The sequence below is a fragment of the Camellia sinensis genome, chromosome 1, assembly GCF_055761805.1.
Source record: "Camellia sinensis isolate YWXY chromosome 1, ASM5576180v1, whole genome shotgun sequence".
Lineage (NCBI taxonomy): Eukaryota > Viridiplantae > Streptophyta > Magnoliopsida > Ericales > Theaceae > Camellia > Camellia sinensis.
The window spans coordinates 5960379-5973450 of record NC_138961.1 but is presented as its reverse complement, the minus strand read 5'-3'; the positions used below and the strand labels follow the sequence as shown (position 1 = coordinate 5973450).

Sequence of the window (13072 nt, the reverse complement as noted above, 5' to 3'; positions counted from 1 at the left end):
TCTTTTTATTAAAGATGTGCATTGAGGTTTTTTTTTTTTTTTTATTTTAAAAAAAAAGATGTGTATAGAGAAGATTGGAGTATAATTTTAAATGTGTATTTTGATGTTTATTATAAACATTTTACTTTAATAAAATATAATTGTTATTAAAATAAAATTTCATTAAATACGTGCACGGTAAGTGTTGAAATTTCCCAATAAGTGACCAGCAAGAAAAAAAACAAGAAGCTTATTCATTTATTTATTTATTTATAAAATCAATCATTCGTTCGTTATGGACACTACTAGAAAAGTGACCTTTTGTTACTATATAATTGCGACCATTTTATTTCCCGTCGCAAATAACCAATTCATTCCTTTTTATTTTTTTATTTTTTTTACCCTTTTACCCGTTTTCCTTATATTTGCCCTAGTTCTAGAAAAATTCAAACACTGATCGTTCTCTCTCTCTCTCTCTCTCTCTCTCATCACAGACCTGTATAGCTCTGCTCTCTCGCTCGCTCTTTCACTCACCATTGTCGTATGAGATATCCGGCGGTATGAATCTCTCTCTCTTCCTCTCTCCCAATTTCTATCTCTCTCAATCTCTCTCTCTGCGCCTATACATACATATTTACATGTATCTGTGAAGTATGACTCAGATTGTGTGGTGTGAAGTTTAAATGTTAGTCGGCAAAGATTGGGTTGATGTTGATATAAATGTGTTTCGGTGAATTTGATTGAGGTTTTTGTGAATTGGATTTTGAAAATTGAATCTAATTGCTCAAGGTTGTGGAATTGTTTTAGATGGATTTGAGTTTGTCAATTTCTAATTTTTTTTTTTAATGTGAAATTAGTATTGTTCAATTGTTTTTTGTGTTAATCGAATTGTGCTATTCTGAGATCCGTGTTCACGTGGAATCTGAAATTTGAGTTTTATATGTATATACCTATGAAATATTCAGAAGATTCGAGTTATATTTGATTGATGGAGATGTTGATTTTATGACTCCTCTGTTTTGCTTTAGTGTTCTCTATACAGGATTGATTTTGGTCCTATGTGGCAGACTCTTTTAAAATTCACATCTGAATTTTTTTTCTCTGATATTTTTTATCACAAATATTTCTGTTTCAGCTCCATGTTTATTATTATTATTTTTTTATCACAATGCATTATTCTGATAATGCATCTTCCATATTAACTAAGAAGGCTAGTGGAAATGTTAAAAATGTTTGTTGAAGTGTATTATATGACAAAAAGTGGAGTCCAATTTTGTATGTTAAGGGTTTGTTCATGAAGTAGTTTATATGGGTGTTCCAATGGAGATGTTAAAATGTGTTGTCGTCTTAGCCTCGGCTACTTCAACTCTGCACAACCTTTTTATTTGTGGAACATTTCCACAAAGCTTAAAAATGACTAACCAAAATAAAAACTTTTAACTTCTTTGTAAATAAATTCATAATATATTGAATTTATCCTTGTTATGGAGTTTTTTACATAATCTTTCATAACCATATCAGTTCTGGCTTGTTTTCCTCTCATCCAAAGTGTCATGATTCATGAATTGAACATTAGGCACATTTGCTTTGCAGATGATTTCTTTGTTTTTTGTTATCCGAATGATCAGTCCTTTTAAATAGTTTTTAATGCTTTTCTTAAATTCAATAAGTTTTCTGGCCTTCCGCCAAAAAAGAGCAAAAGCAAGATTTACATTATTGGTATTGATGATCAATCTAAGATAGTTTTTTGCAATTTAATTCGGGTTCAACTTGGTTCCCTTCCGGTCAAATACTTAGGAGTGTCCCTTATTTCTAGTTAGCTCTCAGCTAATAATTGTAAAGGCCTCATTGATAAAATTAGTTCCTTTCCTACACTGGTAGACTTCACATTATCCAGTCTATTCTCTTCAGCAAGCTTTTTGGTCTATGCACTTTATCCTCTTCAAGTCAGTATGCTTGCATATAGAGCAATTGCTTAGGATTTTTGTGGACAGGGACCAACTCTTACCTTCATTCTAATAAATTCGCTTGAGGGACTCTTTGCTTGCCCAAAATAGAAGGAGATCTTGGCATAAGAAAGCTTCTAGATTGGAACCATGCTTATTTCCTCAGGCATATTTGGGTCATTTACTCTAAACATCATTCAACTGTGAATTCAATTAGGGGTGTAAGCGGTTTGGTTCAAGGGAAAGTTTAGTACCAAACCGAACCTTTCGGTTTTGTTGGTTGAGGAACCAAAGCAGACCACATTCTACGGTTCAGTTTTCTCGGTTTGGTGTAGAGAAGGGAACATGAGATTTTAAAAGGGTTTTATAAAAACTTGTACAATCACACATTGAGAATAAATGAAGTAAAATAGTGAAAGTTGCTCTATAAATGTCTTCCTCCCTAATTTTTATTAGAAATTGTGTATTGTTAGTCAATTATCTTCTAATGCTCAAAATTTTTAAATATAATATTTCAGTCGTTTCAGTTTGTATGAGTGTATAAAATTTTAAAACCACAACAGATCGCACGTTATGAAAAATAGATCACAAACCAAAATTTCAATTGATCTTGAGCAGTCAGTCTAGTTTCATTGGTTTTTCTTACACCCATAAATTCAATGGTGCTATAGATATCTTATTAGAGGCAAATGCTTTTGGGCTTTTACAGTCCTTTCTGACTACTCCTGGACTTGGAGAAAGATTCTTAATCTTAGATCCATTGCCAGACCTTTTGTTAAGGATATCGTTGGACCTGGCTTTTCCCTCCCTCTCTAATGCCTTCCTTTCAGCCCAATTGTTCTAGAGATGATGAGGTTCAGTGCATTATTTCCTCCTCTCTTAAATACAAAGCTACAACACTTGGGATGCTATCAAGCTTCATTCCCTTTCTGTGATTTGGCATAAGATTATTTGGTTCCCTAAGTACATTCCCAGACACGGCTTTGTTTTTGGATGGCTATTAGAGGCAGGCTTAGGACTAAGGCAGGCTCAAAGATTGGGGGGAGATAGATTCACTACTTGTCTCGTTTGTCCACAAAGACGATGAGTCTCTTTCTCATATTTCTTTAATTGTTCCTTCTCTAGAGCAATTTGGGAGCAGATTTGCTGCTTTTCTAAGGCTCAACATTCTAGGGATAATTAGATATCATGGATTGCTAACCAATTTAGTGGGAATTTTTTTTTCCATATAGTGAGGAAAATTGCTTAGGCTGCAACGGTATACTAAATCTGGCAAGAGAGAATCATGGGCTTTCAAAGGATGTCATAGGCCTACATATTTGACGAATCAGATTAATTCTGATATTAGAGTTCAATGTTCTCAGTTTGCATCTATTAAGCAATCTTACTCTAATCTGCTATTGTGTAAAAACTGGTAGATTTCTAAGAGAATTTTTGCTCCAAATTAGTCTAGCTACTTCGTGTTTTTCTTGATTTTGGTATTTGAAAGGTATGCCTTCCTTGATTTTTGTATTCTTTGTTTCTTTTAATGAAATTCTCACATACCAAAAAAAAAAATATATTCATAATAGGATGACCTTAAACTAATTTTAAGCTTTTAATTGACTTAAGTGCAATTAAATGGCCATTCACTTAAGTGTAAATTATAATAATCCCTAATAAAAATGAAATGCCCAAACAAAAACTTGAAACTCCTAATTCAATTCATTCAATTTGATATCACTCTGCATCACTACTTAGTGCCTTTATGATGATTGAATTGAAGCTTGATTAACGAGCCCACTAAGAAAAAAAACAAATGATATACATATATATATATATATATATATATATATGAATATATATATGTTTGTATACTCACCAAAATAGACCTTAGTTCACTAGTCTGCAACAGACTAATTAACCTCGTGGGCTATGAACTCATAAACATGTAAAAACACTCTTGCTTCAAGTTTTAAACCTTTCACTAAATATTTGATTCATATTTCTAGTACTCTACATAATTATGTATATTATATGATCAAAGATTTTGAAATTAGGTTTGTATTTTTTTCTCCCATGGATAAAACTATTGGACTGATTCATCTCACCTGGACTAAGATTCTAAAGCTAAAAGTTGCAATCATTCACCATGAAATGCTTATGGATTAGCTATCTCCTATAGTAGAGACTAGAGAAAAATGTGATTAGTTTTGAAATGTTCCATATGATACATGATTAGGAGTTCAACTTTCGCTGTCATTTCTTGCTATTTGGTGGAGCAATCCATGTTAGCTGAAATTCTTTTAGCTCTCATTGTTGCTGATTATTTGTTTTCATTCTAGTACTTCAAAGATCTGCTGTCAAATTATAGAAACGCTTGTACTAAATAAATTCTCAAATTTGAAATGTGTCAAACAGAAAGTGACCACTGCCCACTGGCATTTGGCACTGTGTAACAATTGACATTATTGAAGTAACAGAAAGTTGAAATGATCAACTAATTTATACTTCTAACATGGATTGTCAAATTATATGGTAACAGAAAGTTGAAGTAATAGAACAGTACATGCTTAGTTGATTCATTTCGCTGACATGATTATTTGATTCATTTCACTGTCATTTCTCATCATTCCAAATTAGTAGTAGACCCGGGAGGTACGTTCATTGCAGTGCGTTGCTCTCTTTTTATTAATGTTTTAGTAATAACTCATAATGATGTATGCTTCCCTATGAATGATGGCAGAGAGTGCTCTGGATGAGAGAAGTCATCGGAGGGCAGCACTTGAAGCATCTCTTCATGAGGTTTTATTTCAGATAATAAAATTTGTGAATGGGAAAAAAGATCACATTCCACCCATACCGAATCTTGAAGGTGTCTCCTTTCCCTATGAAATTACTGTCTCAAGGTGAGCTGTTTTATCAATGACATTGTTTTGGTGATTATTTTTCAATACAATTGTAGTTGTTTCAATATTTAGCACCTTTCTTAAAGGGTAGCTGTCATATTTCATTTTCTCTATTGAATTTTACAGGCTTCTACCTTCCTTGTTTCCTTTTCTTTTTTATTGTTATTTAATCTATTTTCATGTATTAATGTGGTTTTATTTTTAATTTTGTTTTTTCAATGCATTTGATATGTTTATGAAAAAAGAAACATTATGCTTTTGGAGTTGTTCTTTGTGTGCATGGATTTTGCATTTGTACCAACTCAAAAAGAAGAAAAAAAAAAGAAAAGGAAAATATCTTGTATTTCAGAGTACATGCAACCTGAACTTTGTTTTTGGCAGCTTATTCATTTATTTATTTATTTATTTATAAAATCAATCATTCGTTCGTTATGTTGCGTCAGTGGGTTTTGGACTCATGGACTGCTCGTTGAGAGATGTTTTTTCTGTCGGTTCAGTGTACAACCCACAAATCGATTGAAATTGAATTACGAAGATAAACAGGGTTGCATTTGCGGATTAGAATTCCAAACTTTCTTCATGTAATGGATTGTGTTTTGTTGATGTTTACAACTCTCTCTCCCCTCTCTCTCTCTCTCTCTCTCTTCCAAAGATATTAAGAATTTTCTTTTTTTGGGTTCTGCGTGTGGTTGATTTTCGTTTCTTGTTAACTGTTTTTCAACGCAACCTGTTTGATTTTGTTGAAAATTTTGTGGGTTTTGTTCGCAGTTGTCGGAAACTTCAGTGAAGGAGGCAGTGATAGTGAAGAATAGCTTGCAAGAGGTATGAGCATCTCTCTCAGGCTCAGCATTGGATTTTTAATTTCCTTAAAGATTAATTCAATAAAAAAACAACGCACAATTAGTGGAGAAAGATTGGCTATACAATTAGCTTTTGGCATAGTGGATAAAATGGTTGCTCCTGACTTGAATCCATAACCTGAATTTTTTATTTTTTATTTTTTTTTAACTGGTAACCTCAAGTTATTAGGTCAGGTTTTACCATTAAACCAATGGTCACCTTAGAGCATCTCCAATCCTTCATCATTAGATATTTCATTAAATTTGAGTAGAAGTTTGATTTGATACTATGCCCTCCAACCTTTTCATCAAATCTGGCCGGTCATCCGCCTAGCATAAATTTTCATCAAATTCATTTCAAAATTGATTGTCCAGGAGGATGTCCGGGCTGATGTTTGACCCAACAGTCACCTGAGGATGTCCGGGCGGATGTCTGACCCAACAGTCACCTACAAATTTGATAGAAGAATAAATGCTTTATTCATTTAATGAAAAAAAAAGTACTGCTTCTTTCATTTGATACCAAACTAATGAAACGGTTGGAGTACCATTTTCATCAATTTTTCATTAAATTTAAATTTGATGAAAGATCTGATGATGAAGGATTAGAGATGGTCTTAAAGATTAATTCAATATGATGTTTTAATTCATTTTTTTAGTCATTTACTTTATCTGTAATCACTTTGATCAACTTTTAATAATAGTTCTACTCTGTACACAGAAATCAAAAACAAAAACACAAAATGAAGACAAAATACACGTGTATATATATATATGAACATTGTTATCAAATTACAAATCCAATGGTGAATCCTAATGCTAAAATAGTGAATAGTGATTTGTGAATTGTGTGGAAAATAGTAAAATTTACTTTATTTAACACAATATATAATTTTTTATGTGTATATTATATATAAAAATATACACAAGTATTATTTATAAAGATATGAATGTACATATAAAAGCATGTATATCAATATAATTAATTGATCTATTTTTATATTATGCAAAAACAATGTTATATCATACATTATGCAATGAATCGCATGAATCGTAGCAAATCATAGTGAATCGCAACTGAATCGTGCGATTTACTTAATTTAAGATTCAACAACACAAATCAAATCTTCTTGGTTGAAACTCCTATCCAATCATATGAATCGAACCGTGAATAGTAAAGTTCTAATAATATGCACATGAATGAACTCGGCATTTTACAGGATTCATTAGTGGTCCCACTTTTGAAAACTGTCTATGGTTTTGTGACTGAATTCTATGTTCTTAGGCAGCTTCATTAATTTTCTTATTTGTTGGTGTATTTTCTAGTTTAAATTCAGCAAAAATGATGACCAGAACGGTGGATCTCCGCTCCGACACAGTGACCAAACCAAGTCAAGCAATGAGAGCAGCAATGGCAAATGCTGAAGTTGATGATGATGTACTAGGTTGTGACCCAACGGCCTTTTGCCTTGAAACAGAGTTGGCAACAATCACAGGCAAGGAAGCAGCCCTTTTTGTCCCTTCAGGGACTATGGGTAACCTAATCAGTGTGCTTGTTCATTGTGAGGTTAGGGGTAGTGAAGTCATTCTTGGAGACAATTCTCATATCCATATCTATGAGAATGGAGGCATTTCCACAATTGGAGGTGTACATCCAAGGACAGTGAAGAATAACAGAGATGGGACAATGGATATTGATCTCATTGAAGCTGCCATTAGAGACCCTAAATTGGAAATTTGTTACCCAACTACTAGGCTTATTTGCTTGGAAACCACGCATGCAAAGTGAGTACTTGTGTCTTCATGAATGCATTTGAAATTTTGATGGAGAATTAGAAGCATGGTTTGAATTGTTTGATCATATTCACTTCTAATAAGCTTGCCACTTAAGGCTCCATTTGGATAAGTTTTTTGTTTTTTTTAATACAAATATTATCAGTAAGACGTGAATTGATATCACAACTGAATAAGAAAGCACCTGATCTACTAAATCAATGCCTTGCTCTCCTCCACTTGGATAAATGAAGTAGATAGAAAAAGAAAAGAGGAGGTTAAGCAAGGGACCTTTTGATTGACCTGTGTCCCATATCTAATGCAATGCTTACTGGTGGTATCTTACTAAATGCAGCTGTGGTGGTAAATGCCTTCCTGTAGAGTATATAGACAAAGTTGGGGAGCTAGCAAAGAAGCATGGGCTGAAACTTCACATCGATGGTGCCCGTATATTTAATGCATCAGTTGTGAGTAAAAATATTTCCAACCTTCTAGTTGTCATTATACAGTTGTATGCTACAAATTATGGTCTTCACTGGTCAGTAAAGAGAGATATTTAGAAGAATGATTGCTTATGTCGTTAGATTTTACTGTTCTATGTTGGAACTGTTCGAGGAAACTAAGAAACCATTTTTTTTTTTTTTGAGGATGTTGAATTGAAGAAAATTTGCACTACTGAATGCATTTATGATGGCAAGGGGGAGTGCTACAATAGGTTAATATCGTGGAAACTTGACTTTTTTACTTTCTCATGGTTACCAACGCCTGCGACCTTTTTAATTTGGAGGTGTTTGAACATTTTTGTTGTTGTACATTAGCAACAAGTTTATTTGGATTGAAGTGCAGTACTTTAATGTTTGGTATCAAGAATTAACTTGCTAAAGAACTATAATCACGATAATCTAGCAGTTTGTATGTTGACTAATATTCGTGTACGTTGACTCCAGTGTTTTTAACTAAAGGGATCCAAATATTGAAGGTCTTTATTGTAGTTTGCATGGCATAGGAGGTTGAAATGGTTGTAATTGAAGTGGCCACGTTAAAGATGGAAATTTCTAAACAAGATGGGGAAATTAAATTATTTCCTTCTGTTTTTTATGTCATTGGAGGTGATTCTCATTCCATAGATAAATCTACTACCACCTTGGTAAGATTTGATACGACTGTGTTTCATGTTGTCTGCTTATGTTTTACAATTATGGTTTGAGTTAAATTTGAACAATTTCATTTCCATCCGGTGTCAAAACTTACATAATTTTTTGAGACTCAGGGGAGAGTTAGACTCATAATTCGTCCATGATTATTTTGAGTTCTGTACTTCACTATATTTATTAATAAATACATCTATGAAAGGATGCCCAAGTTTTTAACTTGATTAAATTTGTTCTCCAGGCACTTGGCATTCCCGTTCATAGGCTTGTGCAGGCTGCTGATTCAGTTTCGGTAGGGTTACATGGTGACTGACATTCTAAGTTATATATATATATATTTTGGTGTTGTGTTTTTACGACTTAGTTCTTAGTTGGACCTTTTTTTTTTTATTTGAAGCTAGCATGAAGAAAATTAAATTACATAATTGAACAAGTTATCTTCTCTATTTTGTTATATTACATTATTTCACATCATGTAATCCAGGTATGTCTATCAAAAGGATTGGGCGCTCCAGTTGGAACTGTCATTGTTGGTTCAAAAGATTTTATTACTAGGGTATTACTGATATTTTTGCAACAATTAAGAATTCTGTTTTTCTCTCATTGTAGAAACTTGATACCTATCTCTCTCTCTCTTTTTTCTTCTTCTTCTTTTTTTTTTTTTGATGGCTTTGTAGGCAAAGATTCTAAGGAAGACCTTAGGTGGTGGGATGAGACAAGTTGGAGTCCTTTGCGCTGCTGCTTTAGTTGCAGTGCAAGAGAATGTTGGAAAGCTCGAGAGTGATCACAACAATGCTAAGTTTTTAGCACGTAAATTTTTTCTCCTGTTTAATGCATTATCATATACATACAGTGGCAGACCCATTAATTCATGTGTTATTATGTTTCTCTTTTACATATTTATAAATTTGGTTTACAGAAGGACTGAATAGAATTGAAGGACTAAAAGTGGATGTCAATTCAGTGGAGACCAACATAGTAAGTAACCTGAAATTGACATATGGTAATATACAATGTAGAATAAGTAGTTTGTTTGGTTAATATATGTTTTTCCCTCTCCATTTAATCTTTCTGGGACCGAGATTAGAATTCAATTCATATTTTCTAGTTTAAACTAAGTTGGAAAGACCAACAGTGTGGCAGCAGAAATTTTCATACTCGAGCTGCACAAAATGCTCAAGTTTTAGGGATCAAATCCCATTCGAGACCTCCCAATTCCATACAGCTTCTGGGTAATAGGTTGTTGCAACATGTTTGGCTCAATTATTAGCAATGGATGTGAATCCAAATTCCCCCAAACAATAAGAGAGGAATAAAAGTCTCCAATGGCATGTGTTAGTTTTGTTTCTTAGCTAGTTGAATGATTGACTTTGGATCATTTCAATTGAATTTGTGTTCTCACAGTCTGTTTACTACATATACTTGAGGTGTTTGTTCTTTTTCTATTCAAATGTGAATCTTAACTCTCCGTTCTTAGAATATAAACAAATTCTAAATTCACTTTCCTTTTCTTATGACCAGTTATATTTTGATATTTTAGAGGGCACAAATATTACAGCCCTGAAACTCTGCAAGAATTTGGAAGAACATGGCATACTTGTGATGCCAAAGAGCTCATTCAGGTGTGTTTTACCCCAAAAACATTGTTTAAAATCCATCAACTTCCTCTTTTTTCTTAGTAAAACATGGGATAATAGATAATTTTTTTTGGATTTATACATGAACACTGTATAAATACAAAAAGTCAGTGTTAGTATTTTTTTTTTTTTTTTTTTAATTTTTTTGACAAATTTTTTTTAATGCAAGTATTATATGGTTGCAGAATTAGACTTGTCCTTCACTACCAAATTTCAGAAAGTGATGTGCAATACACCTTGTCGTGCATTCAGGTAATGAATTATCAAGCTGGTTTTCATCTTATGCTCAATTTGTTTTGACAGAACATTTTCTGAAAAATGTTTTTTTTTCATTTTCTAGGATTTAATGATGGAAAATGTAAGCCAACTAATCTTTTTTTTAGGATTAAAGGAAAACAAGTTTATCGGAAAAAAAATTTCACTTTTGAAAGTGGAAAACCTTTTCTATACTAGTCTGACCACCACCATCACCACTACCTCCAACACCCCACCACCACTACCTCCAACACCCCACCACTAATGTTTTCAGTTGAAACATATGGAGGGTTCGTGTTACTCATTAAAACTGGCACTGACATTCCTCTTATCTAAAAATTGCAGCAAGCTGTAACTGGAGTCCCGGATGAAAATGGTGGCAAGTGAGAGGAATATGAAGAATAACCATCATGTCATTTCCATCTGTAGTAAAGATGTTCAAGCTTCAATGACATTATAAATCTTCCCATCATCTCAGAAGTTTTTTTAAGTAACAATGTGTGATTCTGCATCCAACTTTAAAAACTGTTTTGTTTTTCCTGTTTGTCAAATGTTCATGTAAAATCTCATGGCTTTTAGTTTTATCATATGTTCAAAACTCAATAAAGTGGAGATTTGAGTCAAACTGAGTCACGTCATCTCTGCTATTGAATTGGTCAGCACCCAAATAAATTCAGGTTCTGTTTAGATTGAAGGATTTCAAATGAACAGATTTAAAGTTGAATTTTATAAAAATATTAGATATCAAACTATAATAGGTAGATTGAGAAACTAACAGGGAAGATAAATTAGACATAGAAGAGAAGTATTTTATTAGGACCATTTTAAAACTAGATCCCTTGCATGAATGAAGGAATTCAAATGACTAGTTTTACATTGATCATGACATGACAATACTCTCAAATTCAATATTGAAATCTATATCTCAACTATCAAATCTAAATTTGAGCTTCTCTTTTTCACCAAAACATGAATAACGCTAAATCCTTTTATTTCAATTTCATAAATCCAAACACAACTTAAGAGTGATTTGGAGACAGAAGATTCTTGGCCTATCGACCTTTGTTGTCAGACTTGATTCATAGAGATGGCATCAAGAAATGGCTCCTATCTCTGGCCAACAAACATATCAACATCTTCATTATTATTATTATTACTGATTTTTCATCAATTTAAGGACATAGTGGTTGTTAGGGTTTGTAGTGGAGGTATAATCCTTTTGATTGAGATAGGAACTGGTACAAGAACTTTGGAGGAGAGTGGGGGGGGGGGGGGGGGGGAGAAGGGAATTGCTATGAAGTTTCCTGGATTTGTTGCTTCTTTCTATTACGTCTATTATAATTTGTGTTTTGCACAAGTAAGTGCTGACTATTTATAATTCGTCTCCAAACATTTCCCACTTGCACTAGTGCCTCTCTTTAACATTCAAATTTGCTTATGAATGTACAAATTAGTAATCAAAGTAACAATTTTTTGGAACTTCATGTTTGAATCATAAATTTAGATATAAATTTAAAAAGAGAAAATGTGGATGAAATGTGAAATAGTTTCTGGATTCGTTTAACGAATCACACAACTCAAGCCCGTTTACTAATGAAGTATTGAAACATTAAATGATAATAAATTAATAAAAATGATAATCATAACATTGGTGTTAAAAGTTGTGTGACACCTGGGCTACTCTTAAAGAAGTAAACCCCAGTTCTTGATTCCCAAGAGCCTAGTGGTAATACATACTTTTTAATCCTATTAATAATAACTTTGTAGGTTTGTTTGGGGGAGAACCCAAATGCAGGAGGTTTGTTTGCTTATGCAATTGCAGTTTTAGGTAGTTTTGCCTAAAATGGAAATATTATTGTAAAGTTTGTTCCACACTTGACAAATTTGTCACTTCTCTTATGTTCCATAAATGCTTATATGTGGTCCTAATCCTAAACATTGAAGATCAAATTATTTATTTAAAATAGATTTTTTGCCTAACCTAGACTAGATCTTAGTATTTTAGTTAGTAGATTTGTTCATGACCATCTATCCATACACTTGGATGATGGGAGCCACGTTTGTGTCAAAGTATGTTTAACATGACAAATATTATATATATATATATATATTTGTGTTAGATACACTTTTTCTTTTTCTTTTTTTTAAATGTGGTGTGAAAAATAATTTTTTAGAAACATTATATGCTGTTAGTTGAGAATTTTCTTAACTTTTCATATATAGGAGAGTCAAACGCTGAGCAAATTCAAACGGTCATATTAGAATGAATTGAAATGATTCAAGTAGAAATAAATAACACTAATCATTCTTGATATTTACCCTTAGAAAAAATACAAGAAGTATTACAAATTTGATGTCTTTTTTTTTTTTTTTTTATAATAAAACTAAATGACTGAAACTAATCAAAAGAATAGGTAGACACAAGGATAAGCATAAGTGATATATAAATTTTAATGTAAACTTTATTATAATATATATATATTTTTTTCATCCATATAACTAACAAGTTATTGATAGAATGAGGCTAAAGAGATTAGTGCAATTTACTCTTTAAATAATTAGATCCCATAAGTTGGGGGTTTTGGGGGGGACTTATTTTTCTTT

At 32.6% G+C, this 13072-nt stretch overlaps 1 protein-coding gene across 1 annotated transcript; it reads left to right on the top strand.

The window, feature by feature from the left end:
* Positions 1–227: 227 nt before the first annotated feature.
* On the top strand, positions 228–11093 carry LOC114294387 (putative low-specificity L-threonine aldolase 2). The gene is made up of 12 exons (XM_028238512.2): positions 228–537; positions 4651–4813; positions 5582–5635; positions 6979–7437; positions 7781–7892; positions 8818–8868; positions 9061–9132; positions 9254–9386; positions 9496–9554; positions 10098–10198; positions 10399–10465; positions 10814–11093. Exons 4-12 carry the CDS (start codon positions 6995–6997, stop codon positions 10853–10855), a joined length of 1080 nt encoding a protein of 359 aa, XP_028094313.2. The 5' UTR covers positions 228–537; positions 4651–4813; positions 5582–5635; positions 6979–6994; the 3' UTR covers positions 10856–11093.
* Positions 11094–13072: the final 1979 nt, after the last annotated feature.